This window comes from Candoia aspera, chromosome 7 (genome assembly GCF_035149785.1).
Source record: "Candoia aspera isolate rCanAsp1 chromosome 7, rCanAsp1.hap2, whole genome shotgun sequence".
Taxonomy (NCBI): domain Eukaryota; kingdom Metazoa; phylum Chordata; class Lepidosauria; order Squamata; family Boidae; genus Candoia; species Candoia aspera.
In genome coordinates, this window is record NC_086159.1 from 51,277,342 (window position 1) to 51,291,340 (window position 13,999).

General features: G+C 37.5%; 1 protein-coding gene across 1 annotated transcript; it reads left to right on the top strand.

Moving 5' to 3' along the window:
- The first annotated feature begins 750 nt into the window (after positions 1 to 750).
- Positions 751 to 12,910, top strand: PUS7L (pseudouridine synthase 7 like). Its single transcript, XM_063309397.1, has 8 exons — positions 751 to 1,700; positions 3,645 to 3,804; positions 6,574 to 6,763; positions 6,858 to 6,956; positions 7,454 to 7,535; positions 9,115 to 9,392; positions 12,089 to 12,142; positions 12,471 to 12,910. The coding sequence occupies exons 1-8, from the start codon at positions 803 to 805 to the stop codon at positions 12,795 to 12,797; spliced, it is 2,088 nt and encodes a 695-aa protein (XP_063165467.1). The 5' UTR covers positions 751 to 802; the 3' UTR covers positions 12,798 to 12,910.
- The last annotated feature ends 1,089 nt before the right edge of the window (positions 12,911 to 13,999 follow it).

Below are 13,999 nucleotides of genomic sequence, written 5' to 3' on the forward strand. Positions count from 1 at the left end.
CCCATTGTGTGCCTGCTTACTCTCTTGTAGTCCCTTCTTTTCCAATCTCTGCTCTGCAAGGTGGAGGGAAGAAAAACAACAAGTCAAGGGTACCGACTGAAATGGCGATCACATAACTGAGAGACAGCACTGTTGTAACTTCAAACAGTCACTGAACAAGGTAGTCAGTAAGCAAAGACTATCTGTAATGGCAGTGGGATCTAAGAGGTGCTGTCCCTAACACTTTAATCTCCAGCTGACCTTGCTGGAACTATTTTCAGTTCATTTATTATATCTTGAGTGTTGGGCAGCATTAAACACAGATATATGTGTAAAGAAACCTCTGTGCTCTTAAGAATGTTATGTGTGTATGTACAAATTTTGTATGTTTTAATTTTCACAGTTGGCTTGTCCATAGGCAATCAATGGATTATCCATTTTTCATGGTATTTTGGTTAAAAATTTGAGGGTCATCTTATCTGCACATGGGCTTATACCTGAGTAAATACAGGTACTTTAAAAAAGTATTACCATATATATTCATGGATAAACCCATCCAAGATAAGCTGAACCCAATTTTTTGAGTGTATTTTGGCACCTAAAGTTCTCTGCTTATTCACGAGTATATACACTATGTATGTGTGTGTGTATCTATATCTATATATCTTGTGTTTTGGCTTTACAGTAAACTTTCACAACATATTGAATTTGTTTCAAATAAAAATAAAATCCTTTCTCTAAATATAAGTTCTTATCTTTTATCCTAGGGCCACTCAACACACATTCAATCTTTCCTCTTTTGTCCAGTTTGTAAAATATTGGAATGGAAGAAAGTTCTGTAGCACCAGAGATCCTCCAGTTTCCCACTTATATGAATGATCACACTGGCTTCTGCGGCAGGATAAAAGCATTCCCAAGTGACTTTGTAGTGACAGAAATTAGTATACTCGGACAATTAGTTAATGAAATTGTGGCAGATTCTTCTCAAAAATCCAGTGGAATTTTATCAGAACAAGGAACCAGTGGACAGCAGGATTTCAAAAAGTTGCGGATAGATAAGGAATGCCCAGATAAGGAATGCTGTGGAATTCAAGTTGATAATGTTCACTGTACTACTGATCAGCTTTTATCTTGTATTCAAGAAAGTGAAGACTATAGAGATAATCATGTATTTGAATGCCACTTTGACAGAGCTGTTATATTGGACTCCTTACTAGATGAGCCTGTAAGGGAACAACTACATCATTTTGCTTGTCATGTCAAACACACATGGAATTCTACATCTGAGTCAGGAGCTGTTCTTCCTGAATTCACCCTTGGTTCAATTCCTGACAAGAATGTCCGAGCCAGCTTGCATGGAGCCATCAGGCAAGAATATCCTTTCTTAATCACAGTTACAAAATGTGGTGAGATTATCGTCAAAGTGAACCAGGAGTACCAAGAACTCTGCCAGTTGGTATCTGAAGAAGAAGCATCTGGATTTCTAAAATTTTTGGATGCCAAATTAGAAAATTCTAAGTTTGCTTTTAGGCCTGATGGGAATAAAGAGAGTCGTAAGCTGGTTCACCATTTTCTCAATAAAAAATTTGGGAAGCTCATAGAAACCAAATCGTTCCCTGACTCTCAACAAAAGCTTGTAATTATGGTAAGGTTTCGTGAGAAAAGTGGATTCAGGAAAAGGGCTAATTCTGACATTGGGGAGAAGCACAACATTTATACAGGTACACGTGTCACTAATTCATCATTTTCTTGGAAAAAGTTTGTGTGCTGTTACAGTAAAACAATATATTACCAAACAGAGTGCCAGATTATTTTGAAGAGAGACCTCCATAAACTAAGTTGGTCTCTGTTAAGAAATGATAAAGAATATTAGTCCAATGTCTGCAATAATGTAAAGTACAGGTAATCCTTGTTTGGTGACTGCCTTGGATAGCAACCGTTTGCAATTACCAACATGATGCAAAAGTAACTTTGCAACCAAAGCCCACCTTTAGTACAACAAAATTCTTCAGTGTGAGACTGATTAAGGTCTGGTCAGTTTCAGGCAGCAGCTGGGAGCCAGCTGGAGGGTTCTAATCAACTAATTAAGGTCACAGAGCTGAGCTTGTTAATTTGCTCTCAGCATTTTTAGGGAACCACTGCACTGCCAGAAAAGCAGCTCAGGAAGAGAAAGCTTGTTCAAGCAATCTCTCCATTCTGCAAAGGGAAAAAAAAGGAAACAAATGAGTCGGGCACAGACACTGTAGGGAGAACTTTATCAGAATGAGTTGGCAGCAGCCAGCAACCTTCACAGCGTGTGTCTCTCAGTGTTGCGGTTCTCTTAGCAACCATTTCACAGAACCAATTGCAGTTACTAAACAAGGACTACCTGTATTAGGAAAACAAAATGTTTTCATTAATATTTTTATTAATTTTTTTCGTAACCTGAACTGTCTCAACTTTACCCAACAAAATTTAAAGATTATTTGACTGATATGAAAGTTGAATATTCAGGTAGATGTATGTCTGTACTATAATGTGGATTTAAATGTAAAGAACACAGTTACTATGTCTGGACTGGATATGGTAGGTCCATTTTTATCCACACCGCATTGCATCTGGAATAGGCAAGCTTTCCTAACATGGAGTTTTCTAGCATATTCATAGTGGCAGTGTGTGCATTTTGAAAGTGACAAAGTGTTTTCTACATAAGCCTGAAAAAAGATACTGCTGCTAAAATGAACAGAGAGATGCTGCATTCACATTTTGATGGAGTTCAAAATACTTATCAAAGTGTGCACAACCCTAATTGGGCTGTCTGTTAATTGTGGTCTGAATTAAGGCCTAATATGGCAAGCATCAAATCAGTGCTATCATGTACTATTAATATGGAAGATTTTGAATATATGCAATACCAAAATAATAGTGATTGAATGATGGCTTTAGATTTAAATTGGTAGCTTGGTAGCTCTTATGTGAATCAAAATCTAATGGAAGACATAGGAGCTTTATCCCTTGGCCCTACCTCCTGCATTGTCAACCAAATTTCCTTGATGGGAGGGTTCTCAATTCTAACCATTACCCCATGACAACATACCAATATCACACTACACATACACTTAGAGATAGTAGTTTGTTCTTTATACAACTAGAAGGCTAAAGGTCCTGATCCAAAATAAAGTGGGAGGAGAGCAAAAGGTTGTATTCTGCCCTGTTCCCGATAAACAATCTGATCCAGATTTGAAATGTTTGGGGTGGGGGTGCAACACCTGCAATTTACACTTTAAAAATAATTCATGCAATTGCTAAAAATCTAGCTTCAGAAAGTCAAAATATTGATGTTTTATGTTATTGTACACATTATTGTGAAATTGTACACTAGAGGCAAATATAGTGTCACTTTTTATTATGTTGCAGAAATGATAAAGATGTGCTTTTAGAGAAACAGCTGCAATGAATTTGTTGCAATAGCTCCTGATACTTAAAAACAACTTGAGCCAGAGTGGTCTTACATGAGATAGAATAAAAGCTAGTTCAGGACAAGGAAGTCCTGAAAAGAGGACCCTAAAAGAGTCCAGCTTTCCAGATCTTTCAGTTCACCATATAAATAAATGTTGCATTAGCATATTTCCCTTGAGCATCTGTGTGAGATGAAACAGGTTGAGTGACCTGAACTTACGTTTCAGCTTTTACTCTCAGGAAAGAGAACCTGGAAACCCTTGAAGCAATTAATTATTTGTCTGCAAAGCTCCGTGTACTTCCTTCAGACTTCAGTTATGCTGGCATTAAAGACAAAAGAGCAATTACTTATCAAGCTATGGTGGTGAAGAAAGTGACCCCTCAAAGGTATGAAAGATTTATAGCATATTTCAAATCATAGGCCCCAATGTATGTATGATGATGTCATCACATATGGGTCATTTTCACACTGCAGCATGTTAACAGACACTGCAACTTCAGTATTATTTGAATAAGGACATCAAGATTCCTTTTAACAATTTAGTTCTATTCAAGTTTGAATGGATTTGAAAAGATACGTTGTTCTCATTTTTTAACATTGTAAAACAAAGTGGAAAGATAGAATGCAGGTAGTCCTCACTTAACTACCACAATTGGGACTGGAATTTCAAAGTGTCATTCAAAAGGTCATTAAGTGAATCCAACCTGATTTTATGACCTTTTATTGCAGTGGTCATTAAGTGAATCACTGTGGGTGTTAAGCGAACCACATGGTTCCCCATTGATTTTGCTTGCCAGAAGCCGTCCAGGAAGGTTGAAAATGGCAATCACGTGACTACAGGATGCTGCGATGGTCACAAATGCAAACCATTTGCCAGGCACCTAAATCATGATCATGTGACCATGGGGACGCTGTGACAGTCATAAGTGTGAGGAATGGTCATCAGTCATTTTTTTCCAGCACTGTCATAAGTCTAAACCATCACTAAACGAATGGTTGTTAAGTGAGGACTACCTGTACTCAGTTTTCAAATAGAATGGCAACAGGTTTTCAGTGCTTTAATTGTTATTTTTTGTCTTTTCTAGTGATCTCTAGGATGAAATCCATGTGTCGCATGATTGCTTTAGGGATGGGCAAGAAGTTTGGAATTCAAAGCACACCCATCTCAATTGTAAAATATCCTCTTTTGAGTATTTTGAGTGCAAAAAAGGCTGTTTTAATCATTGTGGAGCTCTTTTGAACTCAAAACAGGGTGTTTTGCTTTAGAAACAGTTTGAAACATTTTGCATATCCCTAGCTGCAATCTACAAAAACATTGTCCTTGACAAAAAAAATTCAAAATAATGAAGGAAAATTTAAGTATACTAGAAGAAAATGTAATGCGAATAATGAGTCTGAAAGCCATCACTGTTGAGTCATGAACTATTTTCTTGAGTATAATGAATATGAAAATAATTGTGCTCTTTTTCAAAGTACTAGTTAACTGGTACTTGAGAGAAATATTTACTTTGGATGTTTTACCCTTCAGTTATATATTTAGTAAGGTGGCATAATGTTACTTGTTTTAAAGATACTATTAGAGGTAATGGTCTGGCTAACCTTTTAATTTACATTCTTGCAGTTCCTAATTGCTGCAAAATTGTGTGTCAAAGTAAATATTTTCAAATGTAAATGAAGATCTTTCATTAAAAATGTTTCCTTTTGCAAAATGTCTTATACCAGTTAGGTCTCCATTTCTTTGGCCATTTCTTCAATGCCTTTGTATTGAACAGTGTTTTTCCCCTCCCATGTTTTGGGCAAGAACAGTAACTTCCCATATACAAATTGCTTCCAGAAGGATCCTCTAGTTTCCTATTTGTTTTTAGGTTGGGCTTTTTAAAAAATTATAGCTTTTTTATCTTATGTTCTCCTATGATTTTTTTAAACTTTCTCCTCCAAATGGGTTGGTGGCAACGAACTGTCGCAGTATTTAAAAATAGATCCTGTAACTTGCAAAAATCTGTGTCTATAGCATCAAATGGCAGGATACCCTTAACCATTTCTTAGTTCTGCAAAAGATGAAATGCTTATAAAATTCGTATTACAGTACAGATTTCTTTCTTTCTTTTATTTACTTATTTAAAAGATTTGTATGGCCACTCCTCTTAGGGCACAACTCTGGGCAGCTCACAACAACAATAAAACTACAAACATAAAAACAAAAACAAAAACCAAGAACTAAAAAGACCCAGTGTCTCAGTCATCTCCTGGGATGCCCCAACAACCATCCATAGGCTTTCATCACTCTACCCCAGTGCCTGGATAAAAAAACAGGTCTTGATGGCCTGGAAGGCTAAAGGGTAGGTGGGGGGCAGATTGCTGGAGGGAGGGTTTTCCACAAGTTAGGACCAGCTACAGAAAAGGCATACTTCCTAGGTCCCTCTAGATAGTAACATTTCAAGGAAAGGACCTGGAGTGTGCCTACCCTATTCAATGTGATGGGACAGTCATATACTGTCAGAGCGAGGTGGTCCCACAAATAACCTGGTCCCGTGCTATGTCGGGCTTTAAAGGTAATAGCCAGTACAGGCAGTTCTTGCTTAACAACCACAACTGAGACCGGAATTTCAGTTGCTAAGCGAAGCAGTCATTAAGCGAATCCTACCCAATTTTAAGACCTTTTTTGCAATGGTCATTAAGCAAATCATGCAGTTGTTAAGCGAACCATGTGGTCCTTAAGCAAATCATGTGGTTTTCCATTGATTTTGCTTGCCAGAACTTGGCTGGGAAGGTTGAAAATGGCAATCACATGATGCTGCAATGGCCATAAATGCGAACCAGTTGCCAAGTGCCTAAATCATGATCACGTGACTGCAGAGATGATGCAACGGTTGTCAGTGTGAGCACCAGTTGTAAGTCAGTTTCTTCAGCACTGTCTCTTCAGTATGTCTGAACTGTCACTAAATGAATGGTCATTAAGTGAGGACTACCTGTACCTTAAATTACACCTGGAAGGAAACTGGGAGCTGGTGCAGCTTGCGCAGCAATGGTGTAGTATGTAAATGTAATAGATAAGTACAATGCTTCCAGCAAAACAATTTACACTAAAATGCTTGGTTAAGCCCAGTTTTAATCATTCGATGATGAAGTAAATAAGGTTGTCTGTCTTTCTGCAGATTAAAAGAACTTGGATATGCAATTGAAAAAAAAGGACTTAGTGTGTCTCATATACACGCTGTGAGCCAACCACTTAAACTTGGTCAGCTGCAAGGAAATCAGTTTGACATAATTGTGAGAGATTTAAAACTCCATAATCCTACTTCAAGCCTAAAGGAGCAAATTTGTGAGGCAGTCGAGAATGTCAAGGTAATATTCATACTATGTATGATTTGAGTGCATATACTGTATATAATTCACAGGATTACCAAAATAATATTTTCTCTTTTTTTTAATTTTGTAGAAAAATGGGTTTATAAATTACTATGGATCTCAGCGGTTTGGACAAGGGCAGAATATTCAGACAGATCAGATTGGCTTGGCTTTGCTGAATGAACAAATGGTACTTCTACATTATTTTTAAGTTCAGAGTTATGGACATAGTTTGTCTTTCTGTTTTACTGTTACGGCAGATGGGGAGGTTAAGCTGAAAGAGGGTAATTGTCCCAAGACCTCCCAGTAAGTTTCATAGCTAGGTAGGCTGTTGAATCCAGGTCTTCTACTCATAGTATGATGACTGCAGTGTTTTCTCAACCTGAGCAACTTTAAGATGTGTGGACTTCAACTCCCAGAATTCACTAGCCAGCCATGCAGGCTGGGGAATTCTGGGAGTTGAAGTCCACACTTCTTAAAGTTGCTCAGGTTGAGAAACACTGTTCGACTGTGCTGATGCATTTTCATCTATATAGTCTAAATTTGTCTCAGAGAAATTTTGCTCCCAGCCACAATTTAAAGACAACTGCAGGGTACCCTTTCAATTTTTTTTTAAAAAGCTGGTATTTATTTAAGGAGAAACAAAGCAACACAATATTTGCATTTGTTTGTTTGTTTGTTTGAAAGGTCAAAGCTGTGAAACTGTTTTTCACACCAGAAGATTCAGATGATCCTGTTAATAAGGCAAAGAAATACTTTCTTCAGACTGGTAAATATCTCACACTACTCATTTCTGTCCATGAAATATAGCACGGGAAGAAAAGTTTATGCTTTCCTTTTTATGGTTAGCCCCTGTGCCACTTCAGCAGTCTCAGCCTGCTGCACATTCCCACAAGCATGTCCCGTCTTCCTACCAGGTCTCCACATACCAGACATGGTCACTGTCTCCTCCTGGCTGCCGGCCGTAGGCTTGCAAAGCAGCCACACGTTCCCAGGAGGGGAAGAATACGACGAAGGTCACCTGGGGGCAGCGGGTGCAACAGCGGGTCGGCGGAATACAGCCTCTTCATCTCGGCCACACTGTGCAGGGCAGAGATGTGGGGGGATAGGCGGGTGGGGGGAGTTGAAGTGGAGGGAGTTCATGCAGAGCAGGAGAAGCATGAGATCCTCGCCTAGTGACTGTGTGGTTCTCGGTTAACGACTGTAACCGGGACTGCAGGAACTGCCATTGCTAAGCAGTGCAATCACATGGTATTTCCCTTAATGACCACTCTTCTTAGCAATGGAAATTCCAGTCCCAGTTAGGGTTTTAAGTAAGGACTACCTGCAGCTGGTAGATTTGCAACTTCAGAGGACCTACAGTATCTAGACCCATTTCATTCAAATTTCAAGCCTGGTATGTTTAGGAAATTTAATAGACCTTATTTTTCTTTGTGGCACTTGGGAGGCAGTTTCAGAGAAAAATTCTCTGCAGCCAACCTTCTTTCTGCTCTGAAACAGGGCTGTTAAGTGGCTACCTATCCTAAACCTATCCCCTCAGAATCCACAAGATTTTAGCTTACTAGGTCAGGATGACATAAGGAGGATTATTTTTATATGACCATGAAATGTAGTTCCTCTAACTTTTATATACTTTGCCTTCTTCGATCACATTTATAATTGACTTCAGCTGTTCTTAATGATATCATTATATAGCCAGATCCAATAGACTGATCAGTATTGCTGTATAATCAAAAATGACATAGAAATTGTTGGAAAATCAAAGAAGCAATCACGGTGTTCACACCGAACAATAACACTTAATATCAAACTACTTAAGAAAATGTTTTTTTCACACTACAGAATTGCTACTACATTGACCTGGAAAAGCAGAGGAAACTCTCCAGAGCTCTATACTATTTTGTAATATTAATGCTTTGTTAGTTTTATTTGTAAAAACTAGATGAAATATTTCAATGTAGTACTACATTGCTTTTTCTTTTGCAAATGTTGGAGGGTTCTCTTCCATTGAAGAAACATCTGGAAGCACTGCTGGAGGAGGACTTGATGGGTTAAATTGGTGGGCCCCTGAATAAGACAAAGCATGTTCATTTTTGAAGCAGTCACTACATTTCTGCTGAAATCATGTCTTTGTTGAGCCAGACCTCAAAATGAGAAGAAGGCTACAAAGGCATCCATTAGAACAGTGTTTCTCAACTTTGGTGACTTTAAGATGGGTGGGGGATTCTGGGAGTTGAAGTCCACCCATCTTAAAGTCGCCAAGGTTGAGAAACACTGCATTAGAAACACAATATGAACTTTACGTTGAATCAGCTTTTTTTCTTTTCTTTTTCTTTTCTGTTTTTCAGAGGATGTGAAAGGTACCCTTGCAATGCTGCCTGACTTCAAAGTAAGAGAGAAGATGCTATTGCGTGCCTTGAACCGATATGGTTTAAATCCTGATGGGTGTACGCGAGGATGGCTCAGCATTCCTCACGCAATGCGTATTTTCCATATCCACGCATATTGCAGTAAAGTTTGGAACGAAGCCGCATCCTACAGGGTTAAGATCTATGGTGCGAGAGTTGTGACTGGTGATCTGGTTTTTTCAGGAAAAAGTACAGAAAACTGCTCGCTGAATGACAAGGTAAGCAGAAATGTAAAAAAGTTAATAGCAAATCTGATTATTTATTTCCTAGTTAGATGAGCTCCAGACTATTATTTAAAACACTTCCTTATATGGCCTATGAAACTGCATTAAAAATTTGGTCGGCATTTACATGAAAATCTGATATTGTATGTAGTAGAGGCATTTAAATGACTCATTTACTTGCCACATTTATGAAGGCTAAATTGTTTTTAGGAATTATAGCTTGAACTAGGAGGATGGATCTGTTGAACAGATTACTGTTGCTCTGGGTTTAATAAAAATGTATGGTGTAAATACTATATTAAATTGTGATGGTGCATGTTCAAATAAAACATCGTAGTTGACAAAGAATGTGCCAAGTTAAAACTCAGATATATACTGAAAAATTCTGAACTCAACATATCTGTTATTGCACAAGCTATTCTACAGCATGAATTGGTCATGTGGTGCCCTATAGATCATTGGGGCTATTATTTCCATAATCTCCGAGTAGCCTTATCTATTTTTCACAGATTATGGAAGTTAGAATCCAAAAACCTTAAGAAGTACTGGTTATCTACCATTATCTTAAATCAGTTAATTATGAACAATTAAACTTTTTTTTAAAAAAATCCCATTATATGAATGATCAGGATTAGCTATAAATTGTTTCTATTTATAGGTACATAAAACAGTCCAAGCTTATTTATGGAAGCTAGTTTACTGTTTAACAAGGGCCACAAGGATCTCTCTTTTCTACATACTGATTGTCTCCTTTTTTATTTCCCTCTTTTTATTGTAACTTTTCTCTCCCCATTCTTTGAGCTTTCTGTCTATCTGTCTAAAAGGAAACAACCAGATAACCTTTATTTGCATTCCACCAAAGCAACATACTTCTCAGCCTATTTTATTCTCAAGCAGTCCTGTGAAATAGGTTAAGAGACAAAGGCTTATGCAAGATCTCCAAGTGCCATTCAAGGCTGAATAGGAATCTGAACCTTAATTTTTATGGTGCTAATTCTACGTTCTAACACTTAGGGAATTTTGGCTTTTGGAAAGGGGACTTGACTAAATATGTAAAATAAAGGAAAAGGTGGAGTGTAACCTTTTTCCTTTGAACATACATGCCTGTTGTAGACTTGATTTCAGCATCAAACTCATATCTGATATGAGGAACAGAAAGTGAATAAATATTTTTATTATTGTCACTGACCAGAATATGAGGAACAGAAATTTGATATTTTTTTTAGTCTCAGAATTATGATCTCAAAAATTATGATGCAGTCTCAGACACATTACATTGTCATGAAATGACAGAAAATAAGTTTCTTTATCCAGAATGTTATAATACTATACTATATAATACTATACATTGCATATGGACTAAAAGATGGAGAAAGTGAGTAGATAAACTAAAAACATAAAATATGTGATTTTCTAAAAATCCCTCTTTTATTTGTCACAAAGTCCTTATGGAAAAGACATTTTGAAATAAAACAAAATGAAATGATTCAGTAAGAAGCTCATATATCCTTCAGTTATGACATTAATTCATGTACTGTAATACAAAAACAACAAATTTTATTGATTAGTTGTCAGATCATGCCAAAATAATTCTTCTCAGCCTACATGAAAATAATTCATGTAGTGTTTTAATTTCAAATTGTTTACCATTTAAAGTGTTATGTTTTAAGCTTAGAAATGTGTTAAGCAAAGAGCCAAATTAAATAATTGTATCATATTGGTGAAAGCCAACTTTTTTTCCCCCCAATAAAGAACTCAGGAATGCTTTCTATTAATTAATGGTTAGGGTGGCAGTCCTAGGTCCATTTACTTGAAAACTAGCCATATTGAGAATATGGGAATGACTGTTGAGTAAATGTAAAGGATTATACAGTAGCTGTGCAATACATGAAAAGTAATCTACAACCCACATTCCCATTCTTTAAAATATATTTATTTATTTTAAAAGATTTGTATGGCTGCCCATCTTAAGACAACTCTGGGCAGCTCACAGCATTAAAACTATAAAAACATGTAAAAACTAAAACCCTGGCACCTCAGTCTACCTCCTAGGGTGCCCCAACAACTCTCTGCAGGCTCCACCACTCTACCTCAGTGCCTGGGTGAAGAGCCAGGTTTTAATGGTCTTCCAAAGGCTAAGAGCGTGGGGGCCTGCCAGATTTCTGGGGGAAGTGTATTTCATAAGGTAGGGCAGCGAGAGAAAATGCATGCTTCCTAGGCCCACTAGATGGCAGTGTTTCAGGGAAGCAACCTGGAGTGTGCCCATCCTGTCTGATCTAGTGGGTTGAAGGAGAGGCAGTCCTGCAAGTAACCTGGCCCTGTGCCATGTAGGGCTTGAAAGGTGATAACCAGCACCTTGAATTGCACTGGAAAGCAACTGGGAGCCAATGCAGCTTGCACAACAGGGGAATAACTTGGGCAAACCTAGGGGTGCCCAACACTGTGTACAGTGCTGCACTGTGGACCACTTGTAACTTCTGGGTGGTCTTCAAGGGCAGCTCCATGTAGAGTGTGTTGCAATAATCCATCTGACCATTGACAAGTGACCCTTAACAAATGAATTGTTACCTTTTATTATGTGTTTGCCATAGTACTATTTTATTGCTACTATTTCTTTTTAACCTTTATATTCCAGAATGTCCTTGGGGATATGTTATGCATACTGTACATTTCTTTACTTTTTATATCAGGTCCATGTGGTAACAACTGCAGAAGAAACAGACAACAAGTATACAATAAACCAAGTAAGTTTCCCAGAAAGAATCAAACTGCATTGCTTTGAATTAATCCTGGGTTTTAGGTTTCATGGAATAATTCTGTCAGTATACTGCATTGTTGAAAAACATGCTGGTAGTAAAAAAAAAATGTGGTCTAGATATCAGACCCATTCAGAGAAAAAGACTAAATGCTTGGGCTGGTTTCATTCATCAACCGCTATTGCTGCTCCCTGTTCATCTCTTTTCTGAGCTTCAGCTTTTCTGTTTGCCTTTGTTCTAATACATACAGTTTCACATGCTGGGGTTTTTTCCCTCATAGAAAATATAAACTGATGTTATCTTTTTCTTTCCCAAGGTTATTCTCCCAATGGTTGGTTACAGTATCCAATATCCCACTAATGAAGTCGGGAAGTGGTATCACAAAAGGCTTGCTGATGATGGGCTTCAGATGTGCCAGTTCAGACTTCCTGCATTGCAGTTGAATGTGCCGGGCTGCTACAGACACCTTCTAAAATATCCTCATGATCTGTCATACTGTTTCTTAGATAGTACTGAAAAAGAAATGGGAATGGAAGATGATCCCCTACCAAATTCAAAACTGTCTCTTTCTATATCATTCCATCTTGATCCTTCGTGTTATGCAACTGCTTGTTTGGGGGAAATCATGAAGTGCCAACTTTAAAATATTCCATTTTAAGGAACATGGTTGACTTGTTCAAATTGGAATGGACTCTGTGGAAAAATCAGTAGTGCTACAAGGAATGCTTTGGGGTATTTAATTATTATAACAAATAATAAATTTGTTATAATATAAAGTTCCCCTGCCTTCTATTATTTATTTATTTCATTCTAGTTGATGGCGCCCAACTCTTCTGACACTTATGTTAAATCCTAAGGAAGGCGTTATGAGGCAGTTTTCTCTTAAAGCTCTCTTTGGATCAGGAAGTATGGACAGCAAGTGTGGCTTCACACCAATAGAGTCATGAAAGTATGCTAAAAATGCACCCCAAAATTGGAAGCACCCTGAGAATGAGAGAGAGAAACAGAAGGCTGTTGTGCAGAAGAAAGAGAACAACTTTGGGAAAATTGGAAGACAAATTTCAGCAAAGTATTAATTCCCCATGTGAATCCATAAGTTCTACAGTACAATGCACTCAGAAATTACCAAAGATGGCACTGATGATTAAGAGCTTCACAGAAAAAGCAAAAGAGCTTGATTCTGAAAAATTCCTTAGAGGATTCCAAGCAAACTTTTTATTAATGAGCTCCAGGACAAATGAATCCAGTGATTTTCAACCCAGCCTATAAATTGCCAAGTTGTACTATGTAAACAGTAATATAATAAGGGAAAATGCAACTAGTTTTCTGTGTGGTTGGAGTCAAAATAGCTCTGGCACAATGGAATCCTAAGGTACAATGTTATTTCATAGCAATCTTTAACTCAGACCATTACTATGTTAGTAGCAGTGCAAACTATTACATTTTTGCATATGGATTCATAGCTCTAAAATTAATACTAGAAAATTTAGCCAGTTGCTTTGCAGTTATTGAGATGAACAGTGAGAAAATATTTTGATTTTGAAAGACCTTACATGTGGGGAATGGGGAGCGCTTTTATGAATACTAGAATATTTAGAATTATCCTAAAAGGCACAAATTCCTGCTAAAAGGAAAGTTTCAGCACAAAGCACAGTTAAAGAATTGTAGGGCTTCCTGTTAATGCTAGTCATTTGTATTTGCGGGATGTATGCAATTGGTTGAAGAGGGTTTTGATTTTTTCACCGATCAGGCTTGTATGTAGTGGATAAAATGAGTTTAAAAAATGCATTAGTTGCACATGTTATACTTTTTCTGCAGATGGCACCATGACTTTGCAAAAACTAT